This window comes from Toxotes jaculatrix, chromosome 6, assembly GCF_017976425.1.
Source record: "Toxotes jaculatrix isolate fToxJac2 chromosome 6, fToxJac2.pri, whole genome shotgun sequence".
NCBI classification, from domain to species: domain Eukaryota; kingdom Metazoa; phylum Chordata; class Actinopteri; family Toxotidae; genus Toxotes; species Toxotes jaculatrix.
The window spans coordinates 28,431,891-28,449,623 of NC_054399.1; the positions used below are offsets into that span (position 1 = coordinate 28,431,891).

General features: G+C 40.8%; 1 protein-coding gene across 3 annotated transcripts in view; it reads right to left on the bottom strand.

Moving 5' to 3' along the window:
• The window catches only part of mcf2l2 (MCF.2 cell line derived transforming sequence-like 2), a 100,017-nt gene that overhangs the window by 3,231 nt on the left and 79,053 nt on the right, over nucleotides 1-17,733 (bottom strand). For 2 of the 3 annotated variants that reach the window (XM_041040195.1, XM_041040194.1), the window contains exons 28-30: nucleotides 11,467-11,576; nucleotides 10,221-10,336; nucleotides 2,544-2,617 (exon numbers count right to left, since the gene is read on the bottom strand). In XM_041040195.1, coding sequence (XP_040896129.1) covers nucleotides 2,544-2,617; nucleotides 10,221-10,336; nucleotides 11,467-11,576 — 300 coding nt within the window. The remainder of the gene's footprint in view (nucleotides 1-2,543; nucleotides 2,618-10,220; nucleotides 10,337-11,466; nucleotides 11,577-17,733) is intronic. The other variant, XM_041040196.1, reaches the window with a different exon arrangement.

Consider the following 17,733-nt stretch of genomic DNA (forward strand, 5'->3'; position numbering starts at 1 on the left):
GAGATGCATGTCAGCTTCCACTTTAAATACAATCTCTTGTCTTAGATTATATATTATACAAAACAAGAACAGGGAAATATGGACAAACTGTGGCATTCAAGCACAGTGTTTAGGAACGGGGATGCACAGCCTGGACTACAGAGCCAATAAAACATCAAACACCAAACGACAAAGCGTACAGTATACAAGACATATAGTATACATCAAAGCTGAGTACTTGGATGAATGGATGCATGGTACACCTTACAATATTTGTATTACTTCAAAGATGAAGTGTAGGGTATTTGACCTACAGGCCCCCTGTAGGTAAAGTAAAACCTCAGTGCAACAAAGGTGAGCACACCTGTGATTCCCAATCAACTTTAACTGCATGAACAAGGCTGAATGAGTAAGAAACCAGACTGTGAGGCTTCACAAAGATCAGAGATGTTACGAGAGCATCAGCAGGCTACTGAGCATGAGCTGAAACACAGCTGCAGCAGTGTTCACGAGGTGGAGGTCAGGACCACCACAGTGATACAGATAATGATAAACATAGTGAAGCCGTGAAGCATAGAGGTGGGAGTGTGTTGATATGGAGCTGGATGAGTGCAAAAGGTGTCAGGGAGATGATATTTATTGATATACATTATTATACATTTAATGTGTCTAACAGAACAACTCTGGAGTATTTTAACACAGAAGGTAAACTACTCCAGCAAAGAGCCGCTGAAAGGAATCATCTCTCACAGATCTGTGCCAGACTGATATCATTAACAATAAACGATGGACATTCACAGTATGAAAAACATAAAAGAACTAAAGAGTGGAATCTCACTAATGAAGGATGTGCTGACTTTTGTTGCAGTTGGTTCTTTAATGTGGACCTTTCATTGGTCAAACAGGTTTGACAGGTTTTGTAATTACTCAACATTGTAGTTATATGGACGAGGCGTGTACTCAGTTTTGTGGGATACTGTAATAGTGAGGCGTTCAATAGCTGCAACAATGTCAGGCAGTGAAGTGCATGAAGAATTATAGGGAAGGCAGACATGGGCAATCACACAGACAGGTGAAGAGGGCTTTTCATAGATGGGCTCCACTTAAGCAAAATACTGAAGGGTAACTGCTAGCGTGTGGAAATCTGTTCTCCTCATGTATTAAACAAAAAAAACAAAAAAAGGAGAGCAAGTGAGGAGAAAGGACGGACAGTTGTTTCAAAGAGGGATGGACAGAGTTTCATTAAAAAAACAAGCAAGGCCATGACAAACACTTCAAGGATCAGCCGTCAAGCTGGCGTGAAAGGGAGGAGATGATGGAGAGATGGGCTGAGAATGGAGGGGGCAATGAAGAGAGAGAGAACAGAGAGGCAGAACCAGTACAGAGCCCAGGAGTGGCTGTCCTGTATGGAAAGGTAGATTTCGTGGCACCAGACCATTAACTCATCAACACAGTATTGTGATATAGAATCTGGGCTCAAGCTTCATGTAAGGTCCAGGTTTTGTTATTGTGTGTGAGTAGCTCTCAGTTATTTGAGGTCGTTTTGAAGAAGAAAAGAGTTTTGAGAAGAGCTGTGAAGTGAGAGGAGTCACAGGTTCAGTATTTTACCCACTGTGAATTCCTATTTTACAGCTGTTATTTTAAAGACATCCTCACAGAGTAACTGAGCTCCTACTCTATAAAAGTGAAAAAAGGACACTGGAGTAATGATGTGACAGAGCTTTAATCAGTTAGTATGTCAGTGGTAACACCGCATTCATGTCATATGGGATGGATGGTAGAGACAGGGGACATTCCCTGGGTGTCTGGGCTTGAATGCATTTTTTTTGTTTTCAATATGTGACTATTCAAGCTAAAATAAAGTGTTAAGTTACTCTCTGACTATACAATAGTTTTATGTCATGGTCACCAGTTAGAATTTTTACAGCTGTCTTTTCTGAGAAATCATAAAGGACGCCTACTGTCCTTATGTTTTACTAATATGGTTCTTATTTATTGTACTGATGATTAAACCAGGAAATCATTAATTTCATGTCATCCATCCACATCAGGGTCTTCCATTGATATGAGAAAATCATATTTTTGAGCACATTTTTTCAAAATGAAGAGAAGATGCATGACATGTACAATCTTGCACTACTTAGATAATAAATCTTATAAAAAATATTTTTCTTTCTTTCTACGTCCACTCCTAGGCATCTACAAGAGAGAGAGAGAGGAATCATGGGAGAGTGCAGTAAAGGGAACTTGCTGCAATCAGTGACATCATGCTCTGATTATTCAACTAAACAAGCCAAAGCTCTTCCAGCCCGATCCGTTCCATCCTTCCATCCAGCCTGAACCCTATCCAACAGTCCCTCCCTCTCCCAGAGCAGCAGCTCACCCGAACCCACCCAATCCCTTGGCACATGGACCAACGGCCAAGCGAGAGAGTGAGGGAGCGATTGACGAAGTTTGAGTAAAGGAGGGGAGGGAGGAGTGAGTGGGGTGGGTGAGCGAGTGTGTTACAGCGAGGCGGCCAGTGAGATAGTCAGAAGCATCAGCGTTGTAAGTTAATGAGTGACCTCTGTCAGCTGTTGTTTGCAGTATACTGGATGGGACCAGCCCTGTCTTCTCTGTTAAAAGGTTCTTGACTAACCTAGAACATGAGACACAATGCAGGGCAGGGTCTTCACTCACTCACAGGAGGAAAGTAAAAACAGTAACACTTTATTTTCCAGGTTACATAGGTTCTGTATTTTACTGGATGGGAACTGTGATGTAAAAAATTCAGTTCACATTAGCATTATTTGATAATTCAAGAAGCAAAAAATAAATAAATAAATAAATCAAGAAGACTGAATTTTTACATTCTTATTAGCTATAGAAACTTTTGAACAGCACGTATGAAATAACAGTAAAATACACGGAATAAGACAGAATCAAGAATACTGATGATACAGATTTCACTAAATCACCAAAGTATCTTTTGGTGATTGAAAGGTACACGTGTAAAAATACTAATTTCTTCTTCTGTCTAGCTGTAAATCACAGGCAGGCATACAATTCAAACAACAGGGAGAATAATGTTTCCAACAGATAAATGAACATTTGTATGAATGTAAAAGACTCCCCATCAGTCATTGTTTCCAGTCACTGAGGTTTTATGTAGCTGGGCTCCAGACTTCTGAATCAATACCCACATCTCAAATTTGTTCAGTGGATCAAAAACTATGGTTGCGGTGTTGAGCCAACTGACAGCTGTTTTAGCCGGTCGTTAAAACAACTAATCAATAGAAGGCCTGTAGGCTGGGTTAAGAATGAGAACTTCATCTTCCAAAAAAGTTTTTGTTTTTTATGCATCTTCTTTTTTTTACATTGTTATAATCCTTAATAGTGTTAAACATTGTTTCTAAATAATGTAAAGTTACTGTACTGGCTATATAAGTATAATGATGTCTGTGTGCTTCTGTTAGATTTTAAGGGGCCCCTGTGGAATAAAGATATGGGACTCACTTTCTATAAAAGTAAGCAAATCTGTCTTGATCTCCCTGGTAAAAATGCACGGTGTGCACCTGCCTAGATGCTGCGCAGGAATGTTGTGAGGAGATACCATCAAGACGAGTGAGAATAATGTCAGGCATCAATCGAATCGACATGGAGTTTGTGTAGTGTTCATAAATATAGAACAAGAAAAAAAGAAAGCATTAAATATGCATTTAAGAGTAGATGGAAGCTACAACTCTCAACTGCGGGAGATTGAAAGTAATTCTCCGTGCAACGCCCACATCTGCAGCTGGAACTTGATGTCATGTTAAATGAATGGAGTAAATGAAAATGGCAGTGATTACCGCCTCAGATAACCAGCTTCCTGTGGGAAAGCCTGATCTACACAACTATGTAATTACTTTATAACTTCTTTCATCAAAAAACTCTAATTAAGAAGTGGGTATATATAATATGTACTGTCTCAGAGCTTTGTCCCCCCCCGCCCCCCCCCCCCCCCCTCCTCCATTTCATTCATTCATCTGAGAGGCTTTGTTGGAAAATATCATACATTACAAGATAAAAGTATGAATAAAGTTTTGCTTTGAACTGCACACTTTCTGAAGAAGACAACAATATTTTAGGAATCTACATTACACAGCACTTTTGAGACCAGTAATCAGTGTTAGGCACGTTACCTGAAAACTGTAATCAGTTACTTATCACACATCACTAAGTGAAAAAGTAATTACTTCAGTAATCACAAAGCAGCAACATCACACCTTTTCTATTTAATACTTGTAGAAACAGAAATCAATGCAATGCAGTTTAACAAGCAGACAATACTGAGCAACACTGTCTGTAAAGAAGGTGACAATGTGCCATCACTTAGCTCATCTACTAATCTTGCAAAGTGATGAGTGCATTTCTCTGACACCGACAGATAACGGACTAAAGCTTCTTAAGTAGACTAAAAACATGAGACAGAATGTAAATAACTACCATCACAGCCTGAAACAGAGAACACATTTCTTTCTGGGGAGTGTGACAGAATAACCACCGGTTTTAAACGGTAAAATACAAGCCTGAGATAAGACAGGGAAATGTGTTTGTGACTGTTTTAGAGCATCTTAAATGAGCGTTCGTGTGAGTGGTTTGTCAGTTAGATGGTGGGAAGCATCTTATTGAGCGGCATAACTGGTTTTACAGAGCTGGGTTCCAGACCACACACAGTCAGGGAGAGAGAGGGAGTGAAGGGAACATTTGTCCAGTAACACAGAATGACAAAGTGAGAACGTGCTTTTAGAAATGTTTGAGTATTTAATAAAATCAAAAATTGAAATCTCTTATTTCCAAAAGTATTTAGACACTTAATTCAGTACTTTGTGGAAACCTCCTAACACACATACGTCCTGGTTATGAGCTGCTGAGTGTATATTTATAGGCAGTAAATGTAAATTTTATCTACTTTTCACCATCCTCTCTCTAACCACAGCCAACAGTGATGCCATGCTATCCTGGAATACACCTGTAAGCTACTGCAGCGAGGTGTGAGCAGCTGTTACACGCTGCTCTCAAGGCTGAGAAGCACATCTTGAACAACTGAGTAAATACACCGACAAAAATCAAACAAACAACAGGTGCACTCTTTACGGAGTCGCATCCCCAGAGAAGGCCCCGCAAAAATACAAAATCTCATGTGCGACTGTTCCAAAACACTAATTAACATCTTAAGATACAATTTGATTTACTGGCACTAAATATGTGGTGCCATCCTAGAAGCAGAGATCCTGACAAACCAGATTAGAAAACAGAATTCCCTAAAACTGCTTGACTGTTTCCTTCTCATTTTTCCCAAAAGCAAACAATTATAATTTAAACACATTTGCCAAGCAAAGAGTTAAAATGGGACAAGTCTCTGAAACTAAGGAATCACATTCAGTGACAACATGTTGTAATGTACGATACCAACGCTCATTCCAAACGTTTCTTATTATACTAAAGATAAGGTCATGGACAGTTGTTTGTCATCTCTGGTTATAAAGAGCTTGTGGTTCATTTGTTCATAACTTTAATTATTTTATACTTATTCACACATTATTACTGATGTCTTTACTAAATTCCACCTTATGTAGTGTCACTTCAGAGCCCCCACACCACTCTCCTCTGCATGACTCTCACGTTTTACATAAAAACACAGAGTCTGAGTCTAGTTTGAGTCTTTGTTCATCATCTGGGATGTGAACGCATCAGCTTTCCACTCACACAGACAAAGTTTACACTGGCGTCTTGGTCACACAGCTCAGCTATGGAATCCTACTGCACTGCGGTGTGTGTCTCCTGCCAGGGTACTGACAGCGCTTCAGCCGGATACTAGAGAGAGCTGAGAGTATTGGAGCAGCTGTTTTCCATCACCCGTCTCTACTTCAATTACACTTAGTTTAGTGATTCAGTCATTCGATCAGCTAATATGAGCACAACTCTTAGGTTGGTATGTTTGATCCCTTAACTTTATCAGCAGCAGTAGCTGTTGGCTCAGACTGGAATGGGCTCGGCTCTGTCCAGCTCTGTCTGTTCAGTCATGATTCCCAAACCTTACCTGTAATCTGCCTCTCTCTAGCTGAGCTGCCAGCACGACTTCACCTTCTGAAAAGTTGACTCTGAGGATGTAGCAGGTTGCTGCCAGACTCTGGCATTACACACCAGCATGATGTAATTCCTTCTTTATTCTGCTCGTACTGTGACTTGGTGTTGACAGGATGTGGCCGGATGTGCTAATGTGTTCTCAGCCCGTATACAAATATACCACACATTGCCAACAGTTAGCCCACAGGGGCTGGGACAGGGACAGTGTGTGTGTGTGTATGTGTGTGTGTTGTGGGTGTGAAATGAAAGCCTAAATCTGGAAAGGTGCAACACACTTGTGGGAGGGGTAAGCATATTACTGCTTGTGATGGGAAAAAGTCACACACACACACACACACACACGCACATGCACACGCACACACACACACACACACACACACACACACACACACACAAACTTCTCTGTCCCAGAAGTTGGTCTGTACACCTTAATCCACAAAGACATGCATGCATGAGCACACACCCATGCACATGCATCCAGCACACATGACATACACAGCAGCACACACTTCATCAGTCACATCCTGTAAAGCTCTGTGCGGCTGCACATTAACTTTGATCCAAAGAAAAAAGAGAGGACTTATAAATTCTTCATTTTCCTCAAGTGAGGCAGAGAGTCAACTTTGAGTGAGACTTTTTAGCAGCAAAAACCCATAGATGCAGTTGACGGGAGACTTTTTTAAGGACTGAAATATGTATGAGCTGATGAAAAATTTGAATATTCAAAGCAAGTCAAGCTTTTATCTAACAGAGTATTAGTCACTTCCAAATGTAGAGAGCTTGCACGAGATGAAAACACTCTTTCAGCGATGGATTCCAGGAAGCTGTTTCTCCGTAAAGGCAGAGGGCACTTTTTTTTTTTTTTTTTTTTTCTGGCAAGCCAAAAGGATAGATGGTGATGGTGTGGGGAATGAAACAGTGATGTATTATTCATCTGAAGCCATTGTGTTTTCAGCCGTCTCCCTTGATTTCGCAATAGGCCATTAGTCACACGTTTTGTTGTCGTATCTGCCGCTGCTTCATCAGGGTAATGTTAAAGTGAAAACAAACTTAATTCCAAATGAGCCACACTGAGCCTTTAATCCTTGTAGAAAGAGAACATAGCAGCAGAGGAGCAGCTGTTGCACTGGTCTCATTTCCTTTCTCTGGCCTGGTTGATTATTGTGGACAAAACTCAAGATAGATTTTTGACCAAGGAAGCCATGGTATGGGTAATAATTACAGATAATTACATAGTAATTACATATAGCAGCAGCGTAAGTAGACAAGCTTCCCTTATGCAACACTACATAATATCATTAACACTGATTTCAATCCAAAACAAATAACTGCCAACATAATAACTGTACCTTTCTGAAGCTCAGTGTTTCATATTTCTTGATGTATTGCTTCACATTGTATTGTAACATCCATCCACTTTCTATATCAGTTTTTGCTCTTCGGGGTCATGGGAGGCTGGAGTCCTGCTAGGAGCAGGATACACCATGGACAGGTTGGCACCCCCCACACCAATACACCAAAACCACCAGCCTGGACTGTTGACACAAGGCAGGTTGGGTCCATACATACTGTGGACACCTAATGAATCTAAACTAAACCTTGCTAAACAAGCTGTCCATCACAAAACAAAATAAAGACTACAAAATACTGTAACTGTAATAACAAATTGAAATAAATGTGTAATTGGCCCATGGTCAGTGCCATGGTCAGGTTAGAGTATGTTCATTCAAGAAAACAATAGGATTTAACAGTAAATCTTGATTTACTGGTTCTATTTATTTTAATTTAACTGTAAAATACTTGAAGTAACATTGACCTTGTTTTACCTAGAATTAGTCTTGTATATAAAAAAGAAACTGGTAAAACAGAAGGAGGCAGCAATGACAAAGACCAACTTACTCTGCCATCAGTGACAGTGAAAACCATAAGAAACATAATTACTGGCAAATCACCACTGCAGCCATAAAGTAAGAAAACATAGACCCAGGCAGTCCAAAGTCTGCTCTGCAAGGGTTCAGTCACGCTCCAAAAAACAGTGCTGGAGGATCAGAATGAACCTTAGGGAGACTTCTTCAGTCACATAGATGCAAATAAGTTTGCACATTTCATTCTTACAAATCGAATCATCCTGCAACGCTGACTGCTCTTGGTGCAGATAGTTTGACACCAAAAATTCATCCTGAATCAGGCACACAATCACATTTGTGTCAGTTCCTGCACAGACTACAGACAATCAAAGACAGCCATTGCTGAGGGAGGAAAAAAAAGCCTTAATGTCAGAATTTATGCTGGCATTGCTACAGTTTGTTCATTTTATTTCAAACTTAGTTATGTAGAAAAGGGTTGGCACCAAGATTGTTGGAATCCACTGCATCGTTTCAGTGCCAAATGCTGCATGAATAAAAACACACAATGATGCAGTTTTTCAGTGAGTTAATAGCTGAGTGATTAGCACATTGGAAACAGCAGAGCAGCAGGTAGCATACGGTACTATTAGGGTCATTTGAGAGGGGTTTGTGGTGAAACACTGACACCATCATGGTCCACTGAGATGTCCCATAGAGGAAAATGACCATAACAAAGCTGCAGGTGGTTGATAAGGCAGCCGATGAATGACAGGGAGTCAGTGATTACTGCGACCCGTGCAACTTTTAAAACGCGTGGCCTGTGCTTTCTTTTGGAACAACAGCTCACCCAACAATCAGCCACCTCCCCTTAGAAGTGGTAGGAAACTTGAACATAATCACAATTACAGCCCAGCTACTGGCATTTTTAGCAGCTCAGAAGAGGGCCTATTTTTCTGTGAGTGACAGACCAATATGCAGTGCTTTGCATGGTGATACGCACTTACTACCTCTCTGCATCAGATTTAAAGATCAAGCAATTCATCATTTCACTAGAGCACAAATAATGCACTTAAGTGAACTGTAAACCATCTTGAGGTACTAAACATTAATAATGCGCTGTGATGAACATTTTAGATACACGCATTTGCACAACTGCTGCGCCAGCTGTTCCAAGAATACACTCAAGTCATTGTTTCTGAGAATATGCAAAGGTCCCCGCAACCAAATCGTGATTCAGTTTCAGGGACCTGGTAATGTGCACGTTGTTATTATTATAAAACAAAATGTTTGCTGTGAAAAAGGCCTATCATGGTCACAAGAGCTCTCTGATCCACCTAACTTGCTAACTATCTGTTAATGGAATTCAACCATCTGCTGTGTCTGTGCTCTGTTCATTCAGTTTAAAACACACAGGTTCCTGTGCAGCCATGAATCGGGTTTACCACCAAAAAAATGCCACGCATGATGAACGGTAAAGATCTGGAGCTTTGATTGGGACTTAAAGTCCGTAAGCCTGCCTCTGGTGCCGCCTTTGCTTTCCAAGGGACAAACTTCGTCATGTCCAGAGCAGCTCTACAATTACATGATACTGGAATATTTGTGGATACTACAGCTCAGCGTAATACTACCTGAACACTACATTTTCCTGCTGCTCACAACTCTTGTTGTCTCTTGATCCACTCCATTTTCATAACAAGATATAAAACAATCATAAGAGTAAAGTATGCAGACATTAACAAGCCGAGTTTTTAAACAATGAAATGCTGAGCATTCAGGGATTTAAGAACTAATCTTAAAGTAAACAGAAAACACAATAAAAAGACTCAGTAATAGGCAAACTATGGTCCTTTTATTGCCGTGGAGAATGTGCTTCAACAATATAAGTCTTCTGCAAAGAATGCTGAGCCAAATTTCTAAACTCCTTAAGAGAAATGAAAAAAATCACATTCCACAAATGAGAGTGGAAACAAGGGATTTACACTGCAATTATAGTTTATTGAGGGCACACAGAGTGAATGAGATGCTCAGCACGAGTGCCCTAAATAAAGTATAATGCAATGTCAGTTTATTTTTGCCTCATTTGTGAGATTCTTGCTTTTGCACTGGGAGCAGACTGGTAAGTTTGTGTTCTCACACCTTTAAATGGGAACAAAACGTGTTTGAACTGGCAGATGGGGACCCACTTAGCCAGAGATTTCAAATACAGCGCTAAGTCACGAGGAGCGGGCAGGAACAAGCTGACTGATTTCCCACAGTGCAACAGTGCTGACAATTGGAACTCACCAGTGTCCGTTCTCTGCTTCCTCCAGAAACTGGACCAGGTCACCCGTCTCCAGCGAGAGGTCCCGTGCGTCACGGGACTCATAAGTCAGCTGCACCCGGAAACGACTGCTGTCAGCCTGCAGAAAGTAAACGACTGAGTCAAACTCTGAATTCAGCCAGTTCCAGTTTGGATATGGTGTGGAACTGTTAAACCTCAGTACTAACAAACAGCTCCTCAATGAAAGACAGATAGACCAGAGACAGATTATATGGGCTAACACTAATTAACGCTAATTAAGTAACCTTCTAATCAGCCACATATATATATATATATATTCACAAATATGGAATGGACTGGGTGTCTCTTTGTTTATATAAAAATACTGATCAATGCAACTTTAAGGGATTCAGAGGGATTTGTATACAACAGGCTACCTGCAAACTGACTGATGATTTTAGACTGTACTGTAGTCCTGAACAGTCTAGACGAGTATGAGGTTTTGATCACATCCAGACAAACCAAAGGGTGTCTCGCTTCTTCTTTGTTGTCTCCACAGGAATGAATCACACTTTTCTTCCTGCTGATAAATTGCCATCTATCGCATGGCGCAAAAATGTCAATTCCTTGAAAGAGTGTGTGCATGTGTGCACCACTAATAAGCTCAGTGTGTGTGTTGCTTGTGTGCCTGTGTGGCTTTCTACTGTACATCACACAGATTGTAATGAATCTGGAAAGCCTGCCATACCCAGTAGACCTGCGCAGCTATAATCCTCCCCCTCTTTTGTCTCTCCTCCCTTGCTTCTTAAATGTCAAGTCATCAGCGCCCGCTGCTAATGAGACACACGTCCATGGGACACAATTAAGCAGCGGAGGGGTCCTCTTTAAGGGGGATTGAGGGGGATTTAGTAGAAAAGAGCAGAAAGTGAAGAATGAGTGGAGTGGAAACGAAGGGTGAGAGGAGACCTGCCGGGGGATGGTGAGTGTTCGTAGACTGCCATGATTTATGCCAGAAGCTGATGTGACCCAGAAGGACGGGAATGGGTGGGGTCGAGCTGCAGTTTTCACTTGGGCCAAAGTTTGATAACGTTGACTGGGACTGAAACCATGTCTTGTTTTAAATCAAATTATTTGCAACTTTGGGTTTTGTTCAGTTTAACTATTAAATTCATTTTAGAAAGTAAGCCCAGTAATTCTCCAGGGGATATTAGGGTTACATTTTCTTACATGTCCTGGCCAAAGTGAGCTGCGATCTTGAGCTTTACCTACATTTTTATTGTTGCCTTCCTCCTCTGAAGAGTTGGAGGATTCCTCTGCACTGGAGGGGATCGTCTCAAAGTCCTCTGTGTCCATGGAAGGGAGACGTCGCTGTGTCCAGCCTGAGGAGGAGAATACATGCACATTATTCACCACTAAAATGTACTGTAAAACAGGGGGCTTCATCGGTCGTTTGATCAAAACAACCCATCTTATCATGACAAGTGACCTTTTGTGGTCATCTGAATCGAAAGCGGAAGTAGTGTGATGTAGTTTTCTGAAGGAGGAGCTCAGGGTTGATCAGTGGATGGTTTATAGCAGGGTCCAGTGGCAGAAGCACAGAATCAACGAGCTTGGTTTTTACTTTTGAAGCCTTTTGATGCAGCAGACATGGCTGCTGATACCCTTCCACTGACATAAGCTGAACCTGCAAAGAATAATTGTCGTCCACTATTCTATCTTTCAATATCACATATAATTTCAAACAATACAACAGATGAAAATGGCATGGACAAAAATGTTGAGACACTTAGCCTAATACTTTGTGGCACACCCCTTTAGGCAATCACTGCAATCAAATGCTTTGTGTAGCACCTTAATGAGACTTCTACACTTCTCAGCTGGGGGTTTAGTCCACTTTTCCTGAGCAAACTGCTCCACTTCTCTCAGGTCTGATGGGTGCCTTCTCCCCAGCTGTGAGTTTCACATCTTCCCATAGATGTTCAGTTGGATTAAGATCAGGACTCACAGCAGGACACTTCAGAACGCTCCAGGGTTTTCTTCTCATCCATTCTTGGGTGTTCATTATCCAGTTGGAGGAGCCATGACCTGCAGCTGAGACAGAGCTCTGCGGCGATGAGCAGTATGTTCCTCTCCAGAACGGTTTGATAATCCTCTGACTTCATTGGTCCCTGCACAGATTCAAGGCTCCCTGTGCCAGACGCTGCAAAGCAACCCCATAATATAACAAAGCCTCCTCCATGTTTCACAGTGGGGATGTAGGGTGTATTTTTTTCCTCTGAAAGCTTCATATTTTCCTCTGTGGCCATGGAGCTGATGTGACCAAAAAGCTCAAATTTTATTTCATCTGTCTAAAAGGACAGTGTTTTATGTTTCTCTTTCAAAAGTGGGGTCTTCCTGGGTCTTCGTACATGGAGATCACTGTCATTCAGAAAGCAACATGTGGTACAGACAGTGCTGTACCTTGATCTTGGAGGTCAGCTTGTGCGAAATTTCCCTTGGTTCTTTCTAAGCCAATTGAATTATTCCTCTGTTCAATCTGGGATCAATTTTCCACCTGCACCCACATCCAGACAGGTTGGCTGTGGTCCCACACACCTTAAACTTTTAAATAATATGAGCAGCTGTGATCACAGGAACATCGGGCTGGTTGGAGAAGATCTTGCAGCCTTTACCTTGACCATGTTTGGCTGTTATTTCCTACCGTATCTCCTCAGACTGCTCTCTTTTTTCTCTCGCCCATGTTTCAATGAGAACTTTTCTCCATTTAAAGAGGCTGAATGAGATGATTATAAGGTTGAAGACACCTGTGATAGTTTGTCTTCTTCCTGTTTACATCTGGCTGTAGTATGGTAGCCTTGTAGGACATACTTAAGTAGGAGTGGTCAAAAGCAAGATGGCATGGTAGGCTAAACCGTAGGCTGTTATCACTTTGTATATTCACTATTGCATATTTGCATTGCTGTAATTATCAAAGAAGCAGTAGACCTTAGAAGTAGTAGAAGTAGAAAAGCAGAAGATGACAAGTCAAGAGAATTTTTACTGTGATTATGGAAATCAATAATTAATGTATATTCAATCTTAAGTTTGAATTTAAATTCCACCCATCCATTCGGGGTGGTGGCCCTATGTAATTTTTTTTCGGGCAGTGTCTGACCACGCCCCATGGCTCAAGGCCCGACCACCCGATGCCCCTCCAAGGTCTGGCTCCAGGTAGGGGCCTTGGTTTCCCTGACATGCGTGAGGTGACATATTTCCGAAAACATCCATCAGGCCTGTATGAATGGGTTTGGGTCTGGACCCCCACCTGGGACCAATTTGCCTTGGGAGACCCTACAAGTGGCTGTTGCCCTTGACTACACCACTCCCACAATCATCAGGACATGCACACAAACCCCTCCACCACATTATGGTGTTTTTTTGTTGTTGTTGTTGTTCTTTTGTGGAGAACCCATCAGCTTGGTGAGAAAAGACACACATTAAGTCGTGAAGCTGAGCTGTTGGATGGAGCATGCTGTGTTTCTGATTAAACTGTTGAATAAGTGTAAGACTCTTGTAGTACAGTCTCAACTTAGCACACCCAGCTTGACAACAACATTACTAGTACTGTACTGTGCTCCTCAATCTGTATGGAGCCGTTTGAAGGACAAGGCTGGTAGAAGGCTGAGATGTTCTATTCCAGCTGAGTTTTTTGAGAACTACTTCTTTAAGACCAGTCTGTTGGGTAGAAATCAATGTGCTACAGACAGAATATGAAGTTGTACATCAGAAGCTCTGGTAAAATAAAACACATCAAATAAAAGACAGACCAAAACCAAATAACCAAGACAAAGTCAGTTTTCTCACCAACCTATCAACATATAACACAAGAACACAATCACACAAATCACTGTTAGAGAAGAGCCCTCCTCTTCAGTTACCTGGTTGGGAGGTGGATCTAGGGACAGCTGAGGTGCCGCCAGCAGCAGAAGCAGTGCTGCTAGTCATGCTCTGACGTTTCCCAGCTGCAGCCATAGCACCACGCAAAGTATCTGGAGGGAAGCCAAATGCTTTTTTACCATGCTCTTTATCATGATCACTCAACGACCACTCAACACTGTCAACGCCAACCAAAATTTAAAACGTGAAGGTCTTAAAAACTAAAACGTGAGATAAAATGAAATTCAGTCCATCTGGTCACAACATAGACTCATGCAGAAATCAACTAAATTAAATGGTCAGCAGGCCTACAAACCAACAAAGCCCCCACCACACCAAAACTACAGACACACACAACTAAATAAATATTCTATCTGATACACTTGTTTTTGTTTTGATTCACATGCATTTTGAACTTTCACGTCACAAATCACAACACAAGTCATTACAACAGGCAAGAAACGGAAATACAGAAAGTGAACAAGCACAAAAATGCGTGCAAACGTACCACACATCATCCAGAAATAAAGAAAAAAAGTCACAAAAATAAATCGGCCCTAATTAACCAAACAACAAGCTTAAGGGCCCAGCATGCTCAGAGCCTGTACAGTACATACAGCAGCTCCAGGAAGGAAGACCCCTTCACTTTTTGCAAACTTTGTTGTGTTGTAGATTTAATTTTAACTGCACAAAATCACTATTTTTGCTCATCAATCTACACTCAGTAACCCATAATGACAAACTGAAAATATGCTTTTAGAAATTTTTGCAAATTTATTAAAAATGAAAAATTGCAAACTGTCATTTACAAAAGAATTCAGAGCCTTGAATCAGTACTTTGTAGAAGCCCTTTCAACAGTTACAGCTTTGAGTCTTCCTGGGTGCATCTCTACACCTGCACACCTGGATTTGGACAGTTTATCACATTCTTCCTGACAGATCCTCTCAAGCTCCATCAGATCATATGGGAAGTGTCTATGAACTGCCATCCACAGGCTGTGGGTTATTGAGTGTAGGCTGACAGACAATAATGGCAATTTAATCCATTTAAAATTAAATCTACTCATGTCCAAAAAGTCGAGGGGTCTGAAGATACTTTCTGAAGCCACTGTACATGACATATCTTTGCATGTTCGTATACCTTCATAACCAAAAGGAGTGGGATCACTCTTTATCTCGTGTCTCTTGCTCTTGGTAGTAGAAAGGGGACCTGGTCAGGGAAAATAACATGCAGCCACAGGCTTAATTATATACTAACATTTTAAAAAGCAAAGCTGTCTCAAAAAAAAAAAAAAACTTTTATATACAACTAAATTGCAACAGCAAATATGTTTTTATAGAATGTAATTGTGACTGGATTGCATTTTCTATAAACAGAATGAAGATATGTTGTTAGAAACAAATACACTGACACATCAGTAAACTGTTCAGTATATTTGTTTTCTCCCAAAATATCTGACCTTGCAGTACAACATCTACTTGTAGGGATGACAGCATTATTTTTATACGTTTTATGGTTATATTTAAACTCTTGGATAAAGTCAGGAGGTTAGGTCAGATCTTGGTCTGTTCATTTACATTAAACCAAAAATCACATCTTTCGCTTACTTAAATCAAAGTGCTTTTGTGTCCTAGAGCATTGTCCTGGATGGGTCTCCGGATGTGAACACTGGTCTCTGGAGCAACAGTCGTGCCCCTTGTATGACCTATATCCACCCCAGCTCTACTCTCTTTAATAAATGTAGCGATTCACTCATTCACAAATGATGCTGCCTCTGAACATAATCCAGCCTGTCATTACATTTTGTACAAAGCATATTTTTTGCTGCAGTTTAGGTGTTTTGTTGTTGAAAAAAGAAATCTAAAGTAAAGGCTTTTAGTTCAGACGTAGCTGTCCATTTTGTGTGGTCAACATTTGTTATTATTTTATTCACACCCTTATGAAAAAAGCCACAGTGCTCACGCTTTAATTACCATCTGGTACACAGAGGAAATAGTGGCTCTGTAGGAGATTCAGTGAGGAGTGATTTTAAAACATGTCTGCATGATGATTTTACAGCTTGTCTCTGTGACTTACTTCACCACCACCAGAGGTGTTGGAAGACTGTAGCTCACCAGCAGTTCTCTAAGCAGCTCTATTCTGATTCCTCGCACAAAAAAAAATCTAAAATTAAAAATGTTTCTGATTTGATTGCATGTTAAATTGCACAGGAGGTGCTATGTATATATTCCTTGGTCCTACCTGTCATCACTTTTATGTGTAAGTGGCACAAGGTGTGTGTTTCACCAGTGTAGCATTACATTTCTTCCTGATATTAGTCCATAAGGTGGATGACCAATTAAAATCAGAGGCCTACAGCTGAAGCAGAAAACAGTGTGAAGTGGAAACAGTTGAGAGGAAACCTTCGGTATCTCTCCTCCAGTGTTTTTAATTCCTGCCATGCCTCTGCCTTGTTGAAAATGAACTTCTCATCTGTATTCCTACGGTAAATTGCACTTGTACTGCCACTTTGAATGTCACCCTACCGTTCCAAATGTCAGCTTATCAAAATTCTTATTTCCTGACGCTTTTTAAAAAAAGAATATGTATGTCTACTCATTTGCAGTTTTCTTCTCTCCTGTAACATTGTTTTGATTTTCAGCAAAGGCATGACTTTCTCTATGCATCTCATAAATTTCAAGTGAGCAGTAAATGGGGAGAAGGTAATAAGAAAATGGCTTTTTTTTTTTTTTTTTTTTTGCCCCCCATTCTATATATGTGCACACATACACACAATGCTCTCTCCTCACATTCAATTTGACTCTGTGTTATGGTCATGACTGACTTGAGAATTAATGAAATTGCTAACTTTTAAAAAAATGATAACCTGGGATGAAGTGAAGGGCAAACCCTCCAAAACACTGTTTTCTCATCGTATGTTTGGTTGTATCACATTGTTTTTCTACCTCAAACTTATTATGTATCAATTCTAAGCATCCAGCCCACTGAGGTGTACTGCATACAGTATACTGTACGAATGGAAACTGTATGAGGATGTCCTCTATAAAGAAAGGGAAAAAAATAGAGAAAGCGTTTTCGAAAGAAATATCAGAAATGCTCCTTTAACCTCCGATCCTCTAAGTGGGTGGGTCAATGTACTTTTGATTGACAGCTGAGACAGCAGGGGCCATAATATAAACAAACTTGCTGTTAGTTTACAGTCCAAGTGTGAAAAGAAAGACCACATCATTTACCATCTAAACTGGCTGATGCTGACATTTGGCTGTTTACCACCAGTGTTAGCACCAGTTACAACCAGCTAATTAGATATTTAGTCTGCAAAGTGACATTAGCAGTGCTCTTCTCCCCCCTGTGGATTGTTGTTTTGTTAGCTACGGTACAGGACAACACACTTGAGACATCAGAAAGAAAGCGAATGTGGGTTGAGGCTGAAAGTCTGCAGCTCTTCTTGTGTCTGGCTCAGTGCTTGTAGTATTGCCAGGTTTACGAATTCTTGTATTTGTGTGATAATTTTAAACCCGTTTCCGTTCTGAGACTCATGAAACAGCCACTGTCACCTCTCACAATTTTTCCACAGAGGCTGTATTTCACAACTTTGGTTTTCAAATGGTTTAACTATC